General features: G+C 45.0%; 1 protein-coding gene across 1 annotated transcript in view; it reads right to left on the bottom strand.

The window, feature by feature from the left end:
• Positions 1–7,419: 7,419 nt before the first annotated feature.
• Positions 7,420–24,363, bottom strand: part of mfhas1 (malignant fibrous histiocytoma amplified sequence 1) — a 36,396-nt gene continuing 19,452 nt past the window's right edge. The window contains exons 2-3 of the mRNA XM_038970562.1: positions 8,817–9,159; positions 7,420–8,617 (exon numbers count right to left, since the gene is read on the bottom strand). Coding sequence (XP_038826490.1) covers positions 9,029–9,159 — 131 coding nt within the window. The 3' untranslated portion in view covers positions 7,420–8,617; positions 8,817–9,028. The remainder of the gene's footprint in view (positions 8,618–8,816; positions 9,160–24,363) is intronic.

Here is a 24,363-nt window from a genome sequence, read left to right as displayed (position 1 = left end):
GCGATATATTCAGAGATCTTTGAACGGGATTAGGTGTTCTTCTTTAGTGTAATTTCTGACAGGCATTTATTCCAATACACAGAGTTTACCGCCACCTGTTGTATTACAAAGACATTACATTCTCGTTTTGAACAAGCACTGTGAAACGTTTATGTACTAGATGCACTGGCGGACTTAACATTAGGCAGAAGAGGCCTCACGTCAACAAGAGGCCTCATGAGCTGGGCATTAAAAAAAAAATAAACAAGTGTCACGGGACTCGTCTGAAGGTAAACCGATACCGGGCTAAAAAATGAATGGAATTGAATAGGGAATTTCGTCGTAAAAAGTTATCAAATCAAATCAAATTTTATTTGTCACGTACACATGTTTATCAGATATTAATGCAAGTGCAGCGAAATGTTTGTGCTTCTAGTTCCGACCATGCAGTAATATCTAACAAGTAATCTAACAATTTCACAACAACTACCTTTTACACACAATACTACATAAAGAGAGACCTAAGACAACAACATAGCATGGCAGCAACACATGACAACAACATGGTAGCAACACAACATGGCATGTAACATATGGAATTGTTTTAAGATTTTCATACCAAGGATAATTTAGCAATACCTGTATATATATAAAAAATATATATATTTTATGAAACATTTGGCCTTACCCCTTAGTCCATAGAAATCCATTGAATAACAGAGCATACATGGAAAAACAGAAGGAACAAAAGGAAGTATGTTTTGAAGTACCTGTCCTATATCTGAGAGATACAATCAGCATAAGAAAGCTCTGAATGTTGTTTTATCGTGGAAATACTCATATATGTAATAAATGGATGTAATAAATGTATCACTAGTCACTTTAAACAATGCCACTTTATATAATGTTTACATACCTTACATTACTCATCTCATATGTATATACTGTACTCTATACCATCTACTGCATCTTGCCTATGCCGTTCGGCCATCGCTCATCCATATATTTTTATGTACATATTCTTATTCATTCCTTTACACTTGTGTTGTCTCTTGTCGTGTTTTGTCCTATATTTTTATTTAATTTATTTCGATGTTTAATCCCAGACCCCGCCCCCGCAGGAGGCCTTTTGCCTTTTAGTAGGCCGTCATTGTAAACAATAATTTGTTCTTAACTGACTTGCCTAGTTAAATAAAGGTTAAATAAGATCAAGTAAAATAGTAGAAAACCCAGACCTAGGCCCTTAGACTCTAGGGGGATACAATACGCATTTCTTTAGTAAAAAGACAGGTGCTGCTGATAATACTGCTATTGTCATCGAGGCAGAGGACATGCATGTGTAGCCCATGTACTTGATGCTGTCTGGTCCAAAAAATGTTATGGCATATCATACTCTTTCTGGCCAGACAGCTTCAGATACATGGGCTACATACTGTGTAGTAAGACAGAGGGGCGCTGCTACGCTCGCTCGGATGCTTTCTCCAGTGAGATAGTTTCAGCCACTTGCGAATTGAAGGAGAGTTGGCAAGTGCACAGTGCACTGTTCGGATGCTGGAATTATTTTGGATGAACGTGCAAGGGTAACTTACTTTAAGTGATTTGTTTGACAATCAGATGAAAACATCATGACTGTCATGGCACATTAAAAGGTAATACATTATTATAGTTAAATTACGTCTTTACTCTCCATCCTCTGCCTGAGCCCTCCAAATCACTAAGTCGCCCCCTGACTAGATGGGCTCAAAGAGCAGGAAAATGATGTTCTCTGACTATTTCAAGTACAGTACCACCATCAACAGAGACATATTATTGTCTCCCACGATTAAATCGGGGAGGGGACTGTGCATCTGTCTCCGTCCGTTAGTGCGTTTGTACATTAGTCACACGTGATATCTCAGACTGCACTGGCCAGATTTTGACGAAACTTGGGTGAATGTGTAACGATAGTCTTCGTTCTCCTCGTCTGAGGAGTAAGAAATGTCGGACCAAGGTGCAGCGTGGTAAGTGTTCATGATATTTAATAATAATCAAAACTGAACACTGAATAACAAAACAACAAAGAAACAACCGAAAACAGTTCTGTCTGGTGCAGACACACAAAGACTGAAAATAACCACCCACCAAACCCAACAGAAAACAGGCTACCTAAATATGGTTCCCAATCAGGGACAACGATTGACAGCTGCCTCTGATTGAGAACCATATCAGGCCAAACACAGAAATAGAAAATCATAGAAAAACTAACATAGACAACCCACCCAACTCACGCCCTGACCATACTAAAACAAAAGACAAAACAAAGAAACTAAGGTCAGAACGTCACAGTACCCCCCTCCCCCCCCCCCAAGGTGCGGACTCCGGCCGCAAAACCTGAATCTATAGGGGAGAGTCTGGGTGGGCATCTGTCCGCGGTGGCGGCTCTGGCGCTGGACGTGGACCCCACTCCACCATAGTCTTAGTCCGCTTCTGTGGCCTCCTAGGAACGGCGACCCTCGCCGCCGACCTTGGCCTGGGAACCCTAGTAAATGGGCCCACAGGACTGAAGGACGCCTCTGGACTGAGGGGCAGCTCCGGACTGAGGGGCAGCTCCGGACTGAGGGGCAGCTCCGGACTGAGGGGCAGCTCCGGACTGAGGGGTAGCTCAGGACTGAAGGGCAGCTCCGGACTGAAGGGCAGCTCCGGACTGAAAGGCAGCTCAGGACTGAGGGGTAGCTCAGGACTGAAAGGCAGCTCAGGACTGAAAGGCAGCTCCGGACTGAAAGGCAGCTCCGGACTGAAAGGCAGCTCAGGACTGAGGGGTAGCTCAGGACTGAGGGGTAGCTCAGGACTGAAGGGCAGCTCAGGACTGAAGAGCAGCTCCTGACTGGCGGGCGGCTCTGGCGGCTCCTGACTGACGGACGGCTCTGACGGCTCAGGACAGACGGGCGGCTCAGGCGGCGCTGGACAGACGGGCGGCTCAGGCAGCGCTGGACAGACGGGCGGCTCAGGCAGCGCTGGACAGACGGGCGGCTCAGGCAGCGCTGGACAGACGGGCAGGTCAGGCGGCGCTGGACAGACGGGCAGCTCAGGCGGCGCTGGACAGACGGGAGAACTCAGGCCTGCTGAGGCGCACAGTAGGCCTGGTGCGTGGTGCCGCAACTGGTGGTACCGGGCTGGGGACACGCACCTCTGGGCGAGTGCGGGGAGCAGGAACAGTGCATACTGGACCCTGGAGGCGCACTGTAGGCCTGATGCGTGGTGCCGGAACTGGAGGTACCGGGCTGGGGACACGCACCACTGGGCGAGTGCGGGGAGCAGGAACAGGGCATACTGGACCCTGGAGGCGCACAGTAGGCCTGGTGCGTGGTGCCGGAACTGGTGGTACCGGGCTGGGAACACGCACCTCAAGGCGAGTGCGGGGTGCTGGAACTGGAGGCCTGGTACGTGGCGCCGCCACCGGAGGGCTGGTGCGTGGGGCTGCCACAGGAGGGCTGGTTCTTGGAGAAGGCACCGGATAGACCGGACCGTGGAGGCGCATTACAGGTCTCGAGCACCGAGCCTGCCCAACCCTACTTGGCTGAATACTCCCTGTAGCCATGCCAGTGCGGCGAGGTGGAGCCGCACTGGGCTATGTACACGTACAGGAGACACCATGCGTAGGGCTGGTGCCATGTACCCCGGCCCGAGGAGACGCACTGGAGACCAGATGCGTAGAGCCGGTTTCATGGCACCTGGCTCGATGCCCAATCTAGCCCGGCCGATACGAGGTGCTGCTATGTACCGCACCGGGCTATGCACACGTACTGGAGACACCGTGCGCTCTTCCGCATAACACGGTGTCTGCCCGTACGCTCGCTCTCCACGGTAAGCACGGGGAGTTGGCTCAGGTCTCCTACCTGGCTTAGCCACACTCCCCGTGTGCCCCCCCAATAAATGTTTGGGGCTGCCTCCCGGGCTTCCTTGCCAGCCGTGTTCCCTCAAAGCGCTGGCTCCCTTTAGCTGCTGCCTCCGCTCTCCTGGCTGCCTCCACCTGTTCCCATGGGAGGCGATCCCTTCCAGCCAGGATCTCCTCCCATGTGTAGCAACCCTTGCCGTCCAGAATGTCCTCCCATGTCCATTCCTCCTTATAGCGCTGCTCCTGCTCCTGCTGCTGCTGCCTGTTACCACGCTGCTTTGTCCTTTTTTGGTGGGTGGTTCTGTAACGGCTGTCGTCGGTGGAAGAAGGTGAGGACCAAGGTGCAGCGTGGTAAGTGTTCATGATATTTAATAATAATCAAAACTGAACACTGAATAACAAAACAACAAAGAAACAACCGAAAACAGTTCTGTCTGGTGCAGACACACAAAGACTGAAAATAACCACCCACCAAACCCAACAGAAAACAGGCTACCTAAATATGGTTCCCAATCAGGGACAACGATTGACAGCTGCCTCTGATTGAGAACCATATCAGGCCAAACACAGAAATAGAAAATCATAGAAAAACTAACATAGACAACCCACCCAACTCACGCCCTGACCATACTAAAGCAAAAGACAAAACAAAGGAACTAAGGTCAGAACGTGACAGAATGATGGGTCTTGCCATAGAGATCCAGCATTTACTAAAATACACTAATTGGCCAGATGATGGTACTATAACAAGATATTTAAAATTATTTCAAAGGTCACGCCCCTCACCCCGTTTGACCTAAAGTCATGAAATTCAATACATAGCCCCCTCCCCTCACAAGGAACAAATTTGCCTCAGTGAGCCATAAGGTCCGCCATGATGGATTTTTTATTTTGTAAAAAACACTTAAACACTAATCTTCTGGCACCAAAAAATCGATCTGCACTAAACTTGATTATGTGGCATCTATGGACAAAGGTCTCTCAACGCAATATTTTACAGACTAGTACCTAAAACAACATGGCCGCTATTGACCAATAAACATTCCAGTTGGCGTGGTCTGGCACATAAATGCATATAAATCAGTCAAGGATATTCGTATTGTCAAAAAAATTGGTACACATCTTGCAAACACTGTGAAGACTCAGTACACGAAAGAACATTAATATCAACCACACAGTGGCGCTATAATGGGCACATGTTTATATTGCTTGATCTGTTTGACTCAGAGTGTTGAAATTTGGCACACATTCTCAGGGATACGAGTCTAGCTATCCCATGTGATATATCAAACACCACTGGCCCGATTTTGACGACACTTGGGTGAATGATGCGTCTTGCCAAGGGGATCCATCACTTAGACAATTACACTGATTGGCCCAAGGGGGGTGCTGCATCATTTGTGGGGGGACAACATATTTACTGTTGCCTTTAAAAATATATATTTTGGTTTCTGTTTTTCAGTCAGAGCAGTTCAGGACCCCTGTCTAAATCAATATAAGAATAAAGGCCTGATGGGACCAATAGTCTAGTATTTTGATGGGATCATATACTGTAAGTAATTCAATGATTAACCCCCACGATGAAATCGGGGAGGTAACTGTGCATCTGTCTCCGTTCTTTAGTACGTTTGTACGTTAGTCACATGTGATATCTCAGACAGCACTAGCTGGATTTTGACGAAACTTGGGTGAATGATGCATCTTGCCATAGAGATCTGGCATTTACTAAATTCCACTGATTGGTACAAGGCGGGGGCTACAAGATGGGAGGCTGCATCATTCGTGGGGGACAACATGCTTCCTGTTGCCTTGTTTTTCATAAACCACACATTTCTCTAACTACCTTTATATGTATTTAATATAAGATCATGTTCTTGTACTGGAGTTTTTGCAGTGGTGTAAAGTACTTAAGTAAAAATACTTCAAAGTACTATTTTAGTAGTTTTTTGGGGGTATCTGTACTTTACTTTACTATTTATATTTTTGAGAACTTTTACTTTTAATCCACTACATTCCTCTAAGAAAATAATGTACTTTTTACTCCATACATTTTCCCTGACACTCAAAAATACTTGTTACATTTTGAATGCTGGGGTTCCCGAGTGGTGCAGTGGTCTAAGGCCACTACAGTTCCTGGTTCAAATCCAAGCTGTATCACATCTGGCTGTGATTGGGAGTCCCATAGGGTGGTGTACAATTGGCCCAGCATCGTCCGGGTTTGGCCTGGGTAGGCCGTCATTGTAAATAAGAATTTGTTCTTAACTGACTTGCCTAGTTAAATAAAGGTTCAAATAAAAATGGTACAATTCATGCACTTATCAAGAGAACATGCCTCTGATCTGGTGGACTTGCTAAACACAAATGCTTCATGATGTTGGAGTGTGCCCCTGGATATCTGTAAAAACATTTTAAAAACTAGAACATTGTGCTGTCTGGTTTGCTTAATTTAAGGAATTTGAAATTATTTAGACTTTTACTAGTAGTATTTTACTGGGTGACTTCTACTCAAGTCATTTTCTATTAAGGAATCTTTACTTTTACTCAAGTATGACAATTGGGTACCTTTTCCACCGCTGAGTTTTTGGGACCACTCATCTCCACCTCAAATGATTAGGTGTGCAGCTGAGGTCTGTTTTATCACTAGAGGGGCTAATCATTCAAATGCTTGTAGGAGTCTCTGATTTTGTGATGCTGCCACCTTGGCAAATAGTCAACATTGGACCAGCTGTGACGTAAGTAACTGATATACGAGAGCTCCTTTTTATCAGAAAGTGCTGTGAACTAGTCTGTGAAATCCAGGTTGTAAAATAGATGGTCTATGCAGCATGTTGTATTTTTTCCCTTGATTCTAGACTGTCTCGATCACCTATATGAGTTCAGCGCATATGTTGTTGTGTGGAATAACTCACCTTAGCAGCACAATATCCTGTATCTCATCCCCTCTTCTCTTGTTGCCCTAGCTAGAACATTATTGATCTCTGACCTGATCAGTTTGCAGTGGAGGTGCCCCCTCTAAGTAGATCTAATGTAGATTATAGATTAGGAGTTTCAAAAATGGCAGGTCATCTTTTTTTGAACTCTAGTCAATCTAATCAGTGTAATATCCTTGCGTTCTGGCCTGGACTGGGAGTCCAGGTCAGGAACGTGACCTCAGCTAATTAAACTGGGTGTGTGTAGTTGGCGGAGATGAGAGTGGTCATTCAATATAATATATGCCATTTAGTAGACGCTTTTATTCAAAGTGACGTAGTTGTGCTCATACACTTGAAAATATTGGGTGGTCCTGGGAACTGAACCCACTATCATGGCGTTTCAACTAAGCGCCCATGCTCTACTGCTAGAGCAGTTTTACTGAGAGAGCATACAGAGACTACATTCCTGACTTTAATCAATCAAACATGTGATATACACAGTGCTGGGAGACAGTTTGCTGCCATCAGTCATGACTTATCGGCCTCTATGTAAAGTTATTTAAACACAGCGACCAATATCAAAGTATCTTTCCCATAAAATGTATAATCAGTATTAGTGTGTAGAGAAAGACAAATGAAAAAGACACAACGTGGTCATATTTAAACCAGTAGTTGGTTTATTTTGTATTTGGTGCTTTTTATGTTGTGCTGTGAGACAGTTTGACCTGCTACTTATAAAATTGTATGTAGCCTTACTCTCACAATGGCTAAGTGAGCCATGCACAACGTTGCACTGCAAATAATGTTGAAAGAGGGTGGTGACAACTTGTCAATATACAAAAATAAAGATATATACAAAAGTTAAACTTTTTTCTTGCATGTTTTAAACATATTGCAGTATCTCCCCCATACCAGTGAAAACCATCTTGAAATAAATTCCTCTATTCCAACATGACCAAAGATTATTAAGACTTCAAACTCAATACCTACAGACATTTTTTTTCTGTTTCCTTTAGAGAACATGATCATCTTTTATTTACACACAATGATCATTTTTGAACGAGTCTAAAGTGAAACTGAGTACTTTTCTTACTGAAGCTGAAATGGCAAATCACAAAATACGTCCAACCAGAGTCAGGATATGCTAAAATGAAACAAGTCCAGCTGAAGTGGAATTTCCTTGGCATGAAAACAGTCCACTGACTTCACAGAATATGTAATCCCAGCATTTACTTCATATGATACATCTGCCCCTTCGCAAGCTAAAGCAAAGGTTAAGGTCCGTACGGGGGTAACGTGTGTTGTGTTCTTTAAGAGTAGGTGGTGTACATGTGTTTGGCTATACAAGACTATATTTGGTTTACAGACATAGAAACAGACAGGCGGATAGAACCCCACAACTGTCAGTCATAGCATGATATAGTAGGAGGTTCAGTCAGTTCTCTTTCCTATGTTCTTCCAATCACAGCCTTTACACGTGGACAGGAAAATGAGCATTACAGGAAATTAGAATGGGGTAGCAGTCCAGCCAAGAGGTCTCCAACATTTCATGACGCCACTAAGTAGTAAAGAGAGAAATCCGTCCAAGTCTTTGCCCCCTCGTCTCTCGATTGTATAATTGATAGCATGGATGGATAGTTGATACGGTGGATTTCCTGTGTTTCGTCTTGGTTAGGTTGTAGGCAGAGGTTTGTCATAGATCTGGAGGGCAGCGTGGAGTAAGAGAGTTGGGGAAAAAGACTGCTTGTTGATGGGTCTTAAAAACGACCAAGGTGAAGGTTTGCTTTCAGCCAAAGTCCTGTAATATGGTCTTTGTCATCATAGTGAGGCAGTGTACGAACAGTTGGATAACCTGCAAATAAAATACAAAGAACATAACATACTCTTACTTATATACTTTGTCATATGTAGTACAGCTTCACTATCATCAATGCTATCAGGTATATTCAAATAAAAAGGTTAGATGTCGATCCATTTACACAGTATATAGAAGCTTCTAAGCATCTAACCCTCTAGTTACCAACCTATGACCCTTTCTGGAAGATACTTACAGTTATCAGCTCTACTCCATCCAGCTGACGGTGCATATCTCTGTGACCTTGCATGGCTATGTGTCCAGTCTGGCTGCTGCCTGGGTGGGTTGAGGGGATTCAGAGGGAGAGCTGGGGTGTGGGGTTCAGACTCAGGTGTGCAGCAGGTGTTGGCTAGAGAGTCGGGCGTGAGGGTACAGTCAGACAGGACAGTAGAGGCCAGGCCGCAGGGCTCATTTGAGACAGGGGCTGACCACAGTGGGCGTAGGTGGGTAAACCAGCGCCACGTCGACCCGCTCCAAACCATTCTTTGGGCAGATTATCTCAGTCAGCCCCTCAGGGCGCGGCTGGCTTAGAAGCTCACCTAAGAAAGAGCAAGACAGGGGGGGGGGGGGGGGGGGAAGAGTTAGTTTAAAAATAATACTCTAATTATCCAACCAACAGAGATTATTTATCCAATGATATCAGGATATAGTGGATTTTGTACAGGATCCAAAATTTGAGCTGTAACAAAATAATTCTTTATTTGTCCACTAGATGGCAATTTCACTGCATTACCACTGATTGCCAGAGCCTGCTACAGAGAAAAATAACTGCATGTTCATTTCCCTTGAGACCTCTGGAGTGGAGGGCTCCAACAGGCTTTGTTTAATAGCTGCAGATCCCCTCATATTCAAAGGGTGTGTCCTCGTCAGCAAAATCACAAGGTACTGGCAGTTTGTTGGGGAATGTATGTTAGTGAGAGAAAGAGCTTGTGCGTGTGTTTGAATATGCGCGTGCATGTGAACGTGCATGGGTGTTTATCACCACATGTTCTGTAACCAAGGCCGTTTCCTGACTATCGGCACAGAACAGGCTGTACGTCACATGTTATGGCCTTCTAATTATAGGAAAAACAAAAACGCCCCATTTGTCTCACTAACAGGCCATCTGCAAGCCTTTAACCACTGTGTTGTGTGATCGTGAATGTACAGAAAAACATGCCTGAACTTCATTCTCTATCCAGGACCACTTCATATCGAACGAGCAACATGTAAGACTTCAGTTGTTGGTAGATTTACTCGTCATCTTCTAGAAAACTAAACCTTAAATATTACCCTTAAAGCCTTAGTTTGTTTGAATGGAGGGATCTATGCAGAACATTTTTGAAAGACTTCTTTCTGTTTTCAGAACAATAGCAGGAAACAGAGCAGGTTCAGCACGAACAGAATCAGAAACACAGCTAAAGGTACAAACAAACATCCCAATTCTCCTTCATTCTCTGCTGCATCCTTAATGGAAAGAGACTGTGGTTCTAAGAGAAGTCCTGTGTGGCACAGCCAGGGTTCCTCCAAACGCTGTCAGCCAGTTCGCAACTAACAGGGCATGTTGGGATGCTGTGCGTAGGTCTGTTTGTGATGATGGCGGGGTATCGGTCCGATTGAGGCAGGCAGAAACAATGTTGTTACATCATCCGTCACTGAATAAGATTACGGTCATCCTGCCTGGCTGGCTGGCTGCCTCTGACAGTAATGCAGTGCAGCACGAGACTACACCCATCAGACAGTGAGTGGGTTTAGTACATGCTCTGTCTGTACACAGACAGTCTGACCACGCACTGCTACTATAGCCAACTGGATAATGTACTCACATAGTGCTTGGAAGTCCATGAGACAAACTGTGGTTAAATCCCATCAGTAATACTATGTCACTACATTCTCTATCATTAATGGTTTTATTATAAAATCTCTGTTGTGTGATTTAAAGGCAAACCCAATCAATATGTTGTTGGGGGGTGGAGAGAGAGACAGATGTTGCATGCTACTTTGACAGAATCATCTATACTCACTGGCTTGTACCATGCTCAGAGCTCACATGATTTGAATGGTTTAGCTATAGGAATGGATTAGGCCCGATGATCCTTTTCCTTGGTTAACCAATGATGCACCCCTCTTGTTTGTCTTTGTTAGTCTGCCTAGATAGCTGACTAATATTGTACTGGCCCATCACCGGCAGGGTCTGATCTGGGCTTATCTGCTACAGAAAAAGATTGACCTGGTTTTACTATCTGCACCTCATATCGTCATGACCTGCTGGATCAATACTGTTCAGCTCCAGTACTGTCTCCGAGGCTGTGTGACCATGACTGTCACCATGCTGTAAAACTAAAACCCTCGTAGCAACCCTATCCAAAAGGCAATGGGGATTTTTTTGTTACCAAGGATATGGCTAGTTTGTTACCATGGTTGATATTTGCTCTGGTCTTGGTATGTCTAATAATTTCAAGCGCTGTTCATTTCTCTGTGTGTCTTTAGTCCTGAAAACTTAGTTCACACAGATTTTCTTCCCTACACTCAACACAATGTATAGGATTCATCCCAATGCCTGTTCTTCCCTCAGGCTACTGCTCTACACACCCAATCTAATAGCCTGTCCTAAGCAGCACTTAACCCATTGATTTTCTCTTCTCACCAGGACAAAGCAGGGGGTCCAACTAGCATGCTGGAGTTGTTTAGCACCGGAAACAGACAGACTGGAATAAAAGTTAGTCATGGTGTTTTTTGTCCTGGTAAAAAGATGTGATTTTTACAGTATTGTGCTTGTAGTGCTGCTGTCCACTGCAATACAGTCGGAATGTATAACATCACAGCTTTGCTATACAGGACGTCCTGACGTGATGTATTAGTGGTTCATTCCTGAGAATGTTGCTGGCACCAGATCGCTCTGTGTGGAAACAGTGGGGAGTCTGTTACAGGAAGCATACGTGCCGAATCACACAGCCAGTTAGTTATCTCTGCCGCTCCCCTCATCTGGGTCAGAGAGTCAGACAGAGGACAGTAAAAACACTCACTCCAGTCTCACCTCCTTCACTGCTCACTGGGTGTAGACTAGTCATACAGTATGTAGATGGACAGAGGACTCTGTTGGCCCTGACATCAAGGACTAGGAATGTGCTATTCACCTCCACTCCCCCCTCACAATAGCATCAGCAAGCAGGTAGGATAATGAGCATGTACATTCCTGTGCTGCTGCCCTGCTCTGCTAGGCTTGATTTTCTGCCAGGTTGTCCATTTCTGCTCTTTTTCCTCTCCACTGAACTCTACCACTGCCACCAATAAAAGGAAAACTGATATTTCTCCAGGCTTGCTAGAAATATATATATTTTTTCCCTGTTTCCAAGAATGTCCCAGTAGGATGTTGGATGTGTTTGGAAAAACACAGGAGGAGTCTAGCTGAGAATGTCCACGTCTGGTCTTTTCACAATAGACTGAGTCCTTCGCTTCTACTTCCCCTTTTTCCCCGGCTTTAGGCATCATTGGAAAGAGAGGGAGAGGGGCGAAGAGGGGTTGGGGGGGTCGTAGAAGGGGGTTCATGTCAAAGAAGGCTATTGACAATGATCGATAACAACACACACTCAGAGGGATGGAGGAGGGGCATGTGAACACATGAAAGGGCCTGGTTTCTGAGGGTGTCGGACTCAATGACTTTCTCGTTCATACATCTTTCTCTGTACACAATGTTTCTGTAGGAAGATCAAATGGGTCACTTGTAGTCAGCCTCCATCCCCCGCAAGGGGAATGACCCTCAGCATCCAATCAAGACTGATTTTACAGGCCTCGTCCCTCTTCCATTCTGTCACAACATCAAACATTTCCCCAAATTTTAATCATCGTCTTCTTACACACTAATTCCCTCTTACTCATCCTCAGGTTACATCATTCATTATACAACAAAAAGGAGGGGTCCCTCCCTCTTTCCACATCTGCCACGCTCCACACTGGAAGGTGAGAACTCACACTGGGGTTTGAGAAGATCGATAAAAAGCCAGAGTGTTTCTGTTAGAACAGCTGTGAAGAAAAGGCAATGCCACCGAGAAGAGGCGACTTTCCCTCGCAGACTAACAGCCAATGCCGTGACAAAGCTGGCAGTGTGCCCAGGTCTGGCCTAAAGCAAACAGGGCGGGCATCTAGCTGCCTTCTCCCCAGTATCCACACTCACCCTCAGGGGTTGGTAGAAGCCGGAAGCATCCAGTTCAGGGGGAAATGAGAGTAGAGGTGAAGCCTGAAAACCGGATGCGTACGGGTTCTGACGACCCCGCTCAGGCATTTCTTTTACGCCTACTACATTAGGTTACTCCATATTAATGAAGGGTAAAGAGGAGAACTCCTATACACTACACCAAACAGAAGAATACACACAGGACAAACAGTGAGCATGTCATAGCCATATTCATAATCACCTTTAAGGCTAAACAGGGCAGAGGGGGGATTGGACAAAGCACAAAAGATCATATTTGGTTTCAATACAAAAAATCAGCTTAGGTCACAGCAAAGGGATTTTAGGAACCAATTCCACAGTTTAATCCCCAACCCCATGGATGATGGTCCTCGTGATAGCATCTGCACATGTCCCAGCCCCACCCGTCTACTGCAGCATTACATTATTATGCTCTTGGAGCATATCCATACAAAGGGTAACAGAACAACACTACCAACCTCCTATCAGCCTACAGCCTGCCACTGCCAGCCCCTTTCACAAAACAACATGCCCCACAGGTCTAGCCTTCTAGATGTATAACTAGTGTGTGTGTGTGTGTGTGTGTTGTGCACACAAAGATACCGCTGGGACTCAAGTGGATTGAAACAGGGAGGATGCACCAGCCTTTCTGAGGCAGGGGGACAAAGGAGGACAGTGGCTGTATTCAAACTACACCCCTGCAGCCTCAGTCCTGTTCGGGGGGGGGGGGGGGGGGAAACGACACAATGGAGCTACAACTGGGTGGGGCTGTGTGTGAGAGATCCTGGAACCCCCGCCGCTGTATCCACACTCACCATCATTTGCATGCACACACACCAGAGGAGGATTTCCACCAGCTCCCGTGCTCTAATTAGTCACACGGGACTGACTGCAGTTTTCTGTTGAAACAAACAGAATATTCGGACAGGGAATCGACCTAAAACACTGAATTCGCCACGTCACGTGTAACTTAAACACATTATGTTTATCTGAGAAAGGCACCGGAGGAGATGGCTGCCATTTTACGGTCCCCTAACCAATTGTGAATGTTTTTAAACGTTATTTGTAACTTATTTTGTACATAATGTTTCTGCCACCGTCTCTTATGAGCGAAAAGAGCTTCTAGATATCAAGACAGCGATTACTCACCCTGTACTGGAAGATATATATATTTTTTCCTTTAACGAGTCTGACGCTAAGGATTTACTCCAGACACCCGACAAGGCCCTCATTCGCAGGAGAAAGAGACGGAGATATCGGGGACGTAGGTCTGGGTGCCATGTAAGGATCTGACGGCGAGAGGGTAATCTGCCTTTACCATCAATCCTATTAGTCAACGTACAATCACTGGATAATAAAATAGACGAACTACGAGCAAGTATATTCTACCAACGGGACATTAAAATCTTGTTTCACCGAGTCGTGGCTGAACGACGACATGAATAACATACAGCTGGCGGGTTTTACACTTTTTCGGCAGGATAGAACAGCCGCCTCTAGTATGACAAGGGGTGGCGGTCTATGTATAGTTGTAAACAACAGGTGGTGCATGAAATTTAAGGAAGTCTCAAGGTTTTGCTCGCCTGAGGTAGCGTATCACATGATAAGCTGTAGACCACACTATTTACGAAGACGTTTTCATTATATTCTTCGTAGCTGTCTATTTACCACCACAAACCGATGCTGGCACTAAGACCGCACTCAACGAGCTGTATAAAGCCATAAGCAAACAAGAAAATGCTCATCCAGAGGTGGTGATCCTAGAGGCCGGGGACTTTAATGCAGGGAAACTTAAATCCGTTTTACCTCATTTCTACCAGCATGTTACATGTGCAAACAGAGGGGAAAAAAACACCTTTACTCCACACACAGAGAGGTGTACAAAGGTCTCCCTCGCCCTCCACTTGGCAAATCTGACCATAATTCTATCCTCCCGATTCCTGCTTAAAAGCAAAAACTAAAGCAGGAAGCACCAGTGACTAGATCAATAAAAATGTGGTCAGATGAAGCAGATGCTAAGCTACAGGACTGTTTTGCTAGCCACAGACTGGAATATTCCGGTACTTCCGGCGCCGACAGAGATGGCCGCCTCGCTTCGCGTTCCTAGGAAACTATGCAGTATTTTGTTTTTTTACGTGTTATTTCTTACATTGGTACCCCAGGTAATCTTAGGTTTTATTACATACAGTTGGGAGGAACTACTGGATATAAGAGCAACGTCAACTCCCCATCATTACAACCAGGAATACGACTTTCCAAAAGCGGATCCTCTTTTGCCCACCACCCAGGACAATGGATCGGATCCCAGCCAGCGAACCAAAACAACGTCGCCGTAAAAGGGGCAGACGAAGCGGTCTTCTGGTCAGGCTCCGGAGACTGGCACATCGCGCACCGCTCCGGAGCATACTACTCACCAATGTCCAGTCTCTTGACAACAAGGTTGATGAAATCCGAGCAAGGGTAGCATTCCAGAGAGACATAAGAGACTAACGCTCTTTGCTTCACGGAAACATGGCTCACTCGAGACACGCTATCGGAGTCGGTACAGCCAACTGGTTTCTTCACGCATCGCGCCGACAGAAACAAGCATCTTTCTGGTAAGAAGAGGGGCGGGGGGGTATGCCTTACGATTAACGAGACGTGGTGTGATCATAACATACAGGAACTCAAGTCCTTCTGTTCACCTGACTTAGAATTCCTCACAATCAAATGTCGACCGCATTATCTACCAAGAGAATTCTCTTCGATTATAATCACAGCCGCATATATTCACCCCCAAGCAGACACATCGATGGCCCTGAACAAACTTTATTTGACTCTATGTAAACCACATATCCTGAGGCTGCATTCATTGTAGCTGGGGATTTTAACAAGGCTAATCTGAAAACAAGACTCCCTAAATTCTATCAGCATATCGATTGTGCTACCAGGGCTGGTAAAACCCTAGATCATTGTTATTCTAACTTTCGCGATGCATATAAGGCCCTCCCCCGCCCTCCTTTTGGAAAAGCTGACCACAACTCCATTTTGTTGCTCCCAGCCTATAGACAGAGACTAAAACAGGAAGCTCCCGCGCACAGGTCTGTTCAACGCTGGTCCGACCAATATGATTCCACACTTCAAGATTGCTTCGATCACGTGGATTGGGATATGTTCCGCACTGCGTCAAACAACAACATTGACGAATACGCTGATTCGGTGAGTGAGTTTATTAGCAAGTGCATCGGCGATGTCTTACCCACAGCAACTATTAAAACATTCCCAAACCAGAAACCGTGGACTGATGGCAGCATTCGCGCAAAACTGAAAGCGCGAACCACTGCTTAACCAGGGCAAGGTGACCGGAAACATGACCGAATACAAACAGTGTAGCTATTCCCTCCGCAAGGCAATCAAACAAGCTAAGCGTCAGTATAGAGACAAAGTAGAGTCGCAATTCAACGGCTCAAACACGAGGTATGTGGCAGGGTCTACAGCCAATCACGGATTACAAAAAGAAAACCAGCCCCGTCGCGGACCAGGATGTCTTGCTCCCAGACAGACTAAACAACTTATTTGCTCGCTTTGAGGACAATACAGTGCCACTGACACGGCCCGCTACCAAAACCTGTGGACTCTCCTTCACTGCAACCGACGTGAGTAAAACATTTAAACGTGTTAACCCTCGCAAGGCTGCAGGCCCAGACGGCATCCCCAGCCGCGTCCTCAGAGCATGGGCAGACCAGCTGGCTGGTGTGTTTACGGACATATTCAATCAATCCTTATCCCAGTCTGCTGTTCCCACATGCTTCAAGAGGGCCACCATTGTTCCTGTTCCCAAGAAAGCTAAGGTAACTGAGCTAAACGACTACCGCCCCGTAGCACTCACTTCCGTCATCATGAAGTGCTTTGAGAGACTAGTCAAGGACCATATCAACCCCACCCTACCTGACACCCTAGACCCACTCCAATTTGCTTACCGCCACAATAGGTCCACAGACGACGCAATCGCAACCACACTGCCCTAACCCATCTGGACAAGAGGAATACCTATGTGAGAATGCTGTTCATCGACTACAGCTCAGCATTTAACACCATAGTACCCTCCAAACTCATCATCAAGCTCGAGACCCTGGGTCTCGACCCCGCCCTGTGCAACTGTGTACTGGACTTCCTGACAGGCTGCCCCCAGGTGGTGAGGGTAGGTAACATCTCCACCCCGCTGATCCTCAACACTGGGGCCCCACAAGGGTGCATTCTGAGCCCTCTCCTGTACTCCCTGTTCACCCACGACTGCGTGGCCATACACGCCTCCAACTCAATCATCAAGTTTGCAGACGACACTACAGTGGTAGGCTTGATTACCAACAACGACGAGACGGCCTACAGGGAGGAGGTGAGGGCCCTCGGAGTGTGGTGTCAGGAAATGTCAACAAAACAAAGGAGATGATCGTAGACTTTAGGAAACAGCAGAGGGAGCACCCCCCTATCCACATCGACGGGACAGTAGTGGAGAGGGTAGTAAGTTAAGTTCCTCGGCGTACACATCACGGACAAACTGAATTGGTCCACCCACACAGACAGCGCGGTGAAGAAGGCACCACTCAGCAGCGCCTCTTCAACCTCAGGAGGCTGAAGAAATTCGGCTTGTCACCAAAAGCACTCAAACTTTTACAGATGCACAATTGAGAGCATCCTGTCGGGCTGTATCACCGCCTGGTACGGCAACTGCTCCGCCCACAACCGTAAGGCTCTCCAGAGGGTAGTGAGGTCTGCACAACGCATCACCGGGGGCAAACTACCTGCCCTCCAGGACACCTACACCACCCGATGTCACAGGAAGGCCATAAAGATCATCAAGGACAACAACCACCCGAGCCACTGCCTGTTCACCCCGCTATCATCCAGAAGGCGAGGTCAGTACAGGTGCATCAAAGCAGGGACCGAGAGACTGAAAAACAGCTTCTATCTCAAGGCCATCAGACTGTTAAACAGCCACCACTAACATTGAGTGGCTGCTGCCAACATACTGACTCGACTCCAGCCACTTTAATAATGGAAAAATTGATGTAAAAAATGTATCACTAGCCACTTTAAACAATGCCACTGAACTTGTGATAGTTCACTTTTGGAAATGTGAACTGCCTTCTACTCTGTCCCAGATGCTAATATATGCATATTATTACTACTATTGGATATAAAACACTGAAGTTTCTAAAACTGTTTGAATGATGTCTGTGAGTATAACAGAACTCATATGGCAGGCAAAAAACGGAGAAAAAATCCAAACAGGAAGTGAGAATTCTGAGGCTGGTCGATGTTCAACTCATCGCCTATTCAATTCCCTGTAAGATATGGATCTGTTTGCACTTCCTACGCCGGATTGGAGGTGTTTCAGTCATTGGTCTGGCAGAATGCCAGTTCCTGGCTATGTGCATTCCAAACGATATTGTCTTGCTTTCCATTACTTCTAGAGACACAAAGGAATTCTCCGGTTGGAACGTTATGGTAACATCCTGAAGATTGATTCACTACTTAGTTTGACCAGTTTATTCGACCTGTAATATAACTTTTTGAAGTTTTCGTCCGAGTTCGCCTGCATCTGCGCGAGCGTTTGGACATGTGCACTAAACGTGCTAGCAAAAGTAGCTACTTAGACATAAGTAATGGACATTATCGAACAAAACAACAATTTATTGTGGAACTAGGATTCCTGGGAGTGCATTCTGATGAAGATCATCAAAGGTAAGGGAATATTTATGATGTAATTTCGTATTTCTGTTGACTCCAACATGGCGGAGAAATGTTGATATACAGTGGGGCAAAAAAGTATTTAGTCAGCCACCAATTGTGCAAGTTCTCCCACTTAAAAAGATGAGGCCTGTAATTTTCATCATAGGTACACTTCAACTATGACAGACAAAATAAAAAATAGAAAATCCAGAAAATCACATTGTAGGATTTTAATTAATTTGCAAATTATGGTGGAAAATAAGTATTTGGTCAAAAACAAAAGTTTCTCAATACTTTGTTATATACCCTTTGTTGGCAATGACAGAGGTCAAACGTTTTCTGTAAGTCTTCACAAGGTTTTCACACACTGTTGCTGGTATTTTGGCCCATTCCTCCATGCAGATCTCCTCTAGAGCAGTGATGTTTTGGGGCTGTTGCTGGGCAACACGGACTTTCAACTCCCTCCAAAGATTTTCTATGGGGTTGAGATCTGGAGACTGGCTAGGCCACTCCAGGACCTTGAAATGCTTCTTACGAAGCCACTCCTTCGTTGCCCGGGCGGTGTGTTTGGGATCATTGTCATGCTGAAAGACCCAGCCACGTTTCATCTTCAATGCCCTTGCTGATGGTAGGCTTTGTTACTTTGGTCCCAGCTCTCTGCAGGTCATTCACTAGGTCCCCCCGTGTGGTTCTGGGATTTTTGCTCACCGTTCTTGTGATCATTTTGACCCCACGGGGTGAGATCTTGCGTGGAGCCACAGATCGAGGGAGATTATCAGTGGTCTTGTATGTCTTCCATTCCTAATAATTGCTCCCACAGTTGATTTCTTCAAACCAAGCTGCTTACCTATTGCAGATTCAGTCTTCCCAGCCTGGTGCAGGTCTACAATTTTGTTTCTGGTGTCCTTTGGTCTTGGCCATAGTGGAGTTTGGAGTGTGACTGTTTGAGGTTGTGGACAGGTGTCTTTTATACTGATAACAAGTTCAAACAGGTGCCATTAATACAGGTAACGAGTGGAGGACAGAGGAGCCTCTTAAAGAAGAAGTTACAGGTCTGTGAGAGCCAGAAATCTTGCTTGTTTGTAGGTGACCAAATACTTATTTTCCACCATAATTTGCAAATAAATTCATAAAAAATCCTACAATGTGATTTTCTGGATTTTTTTTCTTCTAATTTTGTCTGTCATAGTTGAAGTGTACCTATGATGAATTACAGGCCTCTCTCATCTTTTTAAGTGGGAGAACTTGCACAATTGGTGGCTGACTAAATACTTTTTTGCCCCACTATCTGAGCGCCGTCTCAGATTATTGCATGGTGTGCTTTTTCCGTAAAGTTTTTTTGAAATCTGACACAGCGGTTGCATTAAGAACAAGTGTATCTTTAATTCTATGTAAAACATGTATCTTTCATCAAAGTGTATGATGAGTATTCCTGTTATTAGATGTGACTCTCTGCAATTTCTCCAGATATTTTGGAGGCATTTCTGAACATGGCGCCAATGTAAACTAAGATTTTTGGATATAAATATGCACATTATCGAACAAAACATACATGTATTGTGTAACATGATGTCCTATGAGTGTCATCTGATGAAGATCATCAAAGGTTAGTGATTCATTTTATCTCTATTTCTGCTTTTTGTGACTCCTATTTTTGGCTGGGAAAATGGCTGTGTTTTTCTGTGGCTATGTACTGAGCTAACATAATCGTTTGGTGTGCTTTCGCCGTAAATCCTTTTTGAAATCAGACATGTTGGCTGGATTCACAACATGTGTAGCTTTAATTTGGTGTCTTTCATGTGTGATTTCATGAAAGATTGATTTTTATAGTAATATATTTGAATTTGGCGCGCTGCATTTTTTCTGGCTTTTGGCCAAGTGGGACGTTAGCGTCAAACTTTTTACAGTATCCCAGAGAAGTTAATATAATGTTTACATACCCTACATTACTCATCTCATATGTATATACTGTACTCTATGCCATCTACTGCATCTTGCCTATGCCGTTCTGTACCATCACTCATTCATATATTTGTATGTACATATTCTTCATCCCTTTACACTTGTGTGTATAAGGTAGTTGTTGTGAAATTGTTAGGTTAGATTACTCGTTGGTTATTACTGCATTGTCGGAACTAGAAGCACAAGCATTTCACTACACTCGCATTAACATCTGCTAACCATGTGTATGTGACAAATATTTTTATTTATTTGATATGTTCCGGGATTCTCCCGATGGCATTGAGGAGTACACTATATCAGTCATTGGCTTCATCAATAAGAGCATCGATGACGTCGTTCCCACAGTGACTGTACGTACATACCTCAATCAGAAGCCACAGATTACAGGCAACATCCACACTGAGCTAAAAGGTAGAGCTGCCGCTTTCAAGGAGCGGGACTCTAACCCGGAAACTTATAAGAAATCCCGCTATGCCCTCCGAAGAACCATCTAACAGGCAAAGCATCAATACAGGACTAAGATTGAATTGTACTACAACGGCTCCAACGCTCGTCGGATGTGGCAGGGCTTGCAAACTATTAGACTACAAAAAGGGAAGCACAGCTGCGAGCTGCCCAGTGACATGCACGTACCAGACGAGCTAAATTACTTCTACGCTCGCATCAGCTGTTCCAGACGACTGTGACCACGCTCGCCGTAGCTGATGTGAGTAAGACCTTTAAACAGGTCAACATTCACAAGGCCGCAGGGCCAGATGGATTACCAGGACGTGTACTCCGAGCATGCGCTCACCTACTGGCAAATATCTTCACTGACATTTTCAACCTCTCCCTGTCCCAAGACTGTAATACCAACATGTTTCAAGCAGATCACCATAGTCCCTATGCCCAAGAACACTAAGGTAACCTGCCTAAATGACTACCGACCCATAGCACTCACATCTGTAGCCATGAAGTGCTTTGAAAGGCTGGTCATGGCTCATATCAACACCATCATCCTGGAAAAACTAGACCCCTTCCAATTTGCATACCGCTCCAACAGATGATGCAATCTCAATTGCACTCCACACTGCCCTTTCACACCTGGACAAAAGGAACACCTATCTGAGAATGCTATTCATTGCTCAGCGTTCAACACCATAGTGCCCTCAAAGCTCATCACTAAGCTAAGGACCCTGGGACTAGAGGTCGACCGATTAATCGGAAGCCGATTTCAAGTTTTCATAACAAATCGGAAATTTTGGACGCCGATTTTTATTTATTATTTTTACACACGGTGGGTTAACTGCCTTGTTCAGGGGCAGAACGACAGATTTTTACCTTGTCAGTTCAGGGATTCAATCTTGCAACCTTACGGTTAACTAGTCCAACGGTCTAACCACCTGCCTCACAAGGAGCCCGCCTGTTACGCGAATGCAGTAAGAAGCCAAAGTAAGTTGCTAGCTAGCATTAAACTTATCTTATAAAAAAACAAAATCAATCAATCATAATCAGTAGTTATAACTACACATGGTTGATGATATTACTAGTTTATCTAGCGTGTCCTGCGTTGCATATAATCGATGCAGTGCGCATTCGCGAAAAAGCACTGTCGTTGCTCCAACGTGTACCTAACCATAAACATCAATGCCTTTCTTAAAATCAATACAGAAGTATATATTTTTAAACCTGCATATTTAGCTAAAATAAATCCAGGTTAGCAGGCAATATTACCCAGGTGAAATTGTGTCACTTCTCTTGCGTTCATTGCACGTAGAGTCAGGGTATATGCAACAGTTTGGGCCGCCTGGCTCATTGCAAACTAATTTGCCAGAATTTTACGTAATTATGACATAACATTGAAGGTTGTGCAATGTAACAGGAATATTTAGACTGATGGATGCCACCCGTTAGATAAAATACGGAACGGTTCCGTTATTTCACTGAAAGAATAAATGTTTTGTTTTCGAGATGATAGTTTCCAGATTCGACCATATTAATGACCTAAGGCTCATATTTGTGTGTTATTAAGTTATAATTAAGTCTACGATTTGATAGAGCAGTCTGACTGAGCGATGGTGGGCACCAGCAGGCTCGTAAGCATTCATTCAAACAGCACTTTCCTGCGTTTTGCCAGCAGCTCTGCTGTTTATGAATTCAAGCCTATCAACTCCAAGCCTATCAACTCCCAAGATTAGGCTGGTGTAACCGATGTGAAATGGCTAGCTAGTTAGTGGGGTGAACGCGCTAATAGCGTTTCAAACGTCACTCGCTCTGAGACTTGGAGTAGTTGTTCACCTTGCTCTGCATGGGTAATGCTGCTTCGAGGGTGGCTGTTGTCGATGTGTTCCTGGTTCGAGCCCAGGTAGGAGCGAGGAGAGGGACGGAAACTATACTGTTACACTGGCAATACTAAAGTGCCTATAAGAACATCCAATAGTTAAAGGTATATGAAATACAAATGGTAGAGAGAGAAATAGTCCTATAATTCCTATAAAAACTACAACCAAAAACGTATTACCTGGGAATATTGAAGACTCCTGTTAAAAAGGAACCACCAGCTTTCATATGTTCTCATGTTCTGAGCAAGGAACTTAAACATGAGCTTTCTTACATGGCACATATTGCACTTCTACTTTCTTCTTTAACACTTTGTTTTTGCATTATTTAAACCAAATTGAACATGTTTCATTATTTATTTGAGGCTAAATTGATTTTATTGATGTATTATATTAAGTTAAATACGTGTTTATTCAGTATTGTTGTAATTGACATTATTACAAAGACATTTTTTAAAAATCGGCATCGGCTTTTTTTGTCCTCCAATAATCGGTATCAGCGTTGAAAAATCATATTCGGTCGACCTCTACCTGGGACTAAACACCTCCCTCTGCAACTGGATCCTGGACTTCCTGACGGGCCTCCCCCAGTTGGTAAGGGTAGGTAACACAGCCGCCACGCTGATCCTCAACACGGGGGCCCCTCAGGGGTGTGTGCTCAGTCCCCTCCTGTACTCCCTGTTCACTCATGACTTCATGGCCAGGCACGACTCCAACACCATCATTAAGTTTGCAGATGACACAACAGTGTTAGGCCTGATCACCGACAACGATGAGACAGCCTATAGGGTGGAGGTCAGAGACATGGCTGTATGGTGCCAGGACAACCTCTCCCTCAACGTGATCAACACAAAGGAGATGATTGTGGACTACAGGAAAAGGAGGACCGAGCACGCCCCCATTCTCATCGATGGGGTTGTAGTGGAGCAGGTTGACAGCTTCACGTTCCTTGGTGTTCACATAACTAACAAATTATCATGGTCCAAGCACATCAACACAGTCGTGAAGAGGGCACGACAACGCCTCTTCCCCCTCGGGAGACTGGTCCTCAGATCCTCAAAAAGTTCTACAGCTGCACCATCGAGAGCATCCTGACAGGTTGCATCACTGCCTGGTAGGCAACTGCTCGGCCTCCGACCGCAAGGTACTACAGAGGGTAGTGCGTACGGCCCAGTACATCACTGGGGCCAAGCTTCCTGCCATCCATGATCTCTATACCAGGCGGTGTCAGAGAAAGGCCCTAAAAATTGTCAGACTCCAGCCACCCTAATCGTAGACTGTTCTCTCCGCTGCCGCACGGCATGTGGTACCGCAGTACCATGACTCCTGAACATCTAATCAAATGTCTACCCAGACTATTTGCATTGCCCCCCCCCCCCCCCCCCCCTTTTACACTGCTGCTACTGTTATTATCTACGCATAGTCACTTTAATAACTCCACCTACATGTACATATTACCTCAATTACCTCAACTATCCAGGGTAATTGATTTGATATGATTTGACTCATGAAAGAAATGAGTCAGACCTCCCAACGCAATAACTGATGTGTTGTTGTAAACCTACTGAATTTGAACTATG

Source organism: Salvelinus namaycush, chromosome 31 (genome assembly GCF_016432855.1).
Source record: "Salvelinus namaycush isolate Seneca chromosome 31, SaNama_1.0, whole genome shotgun sequence".
NCBI classification, from domain to species: Eukaryota; Metazoa; Chordata; class Actinopteri; order Salmoniformes; family Salmonidae; genus Salvelinus; species Salvelinus namaycush.
The sequence above is the reverse complement of the archived record's forward strand: the minus strand, read 5'-3'. Positions and strand labels throughout refer to the sequence as shown.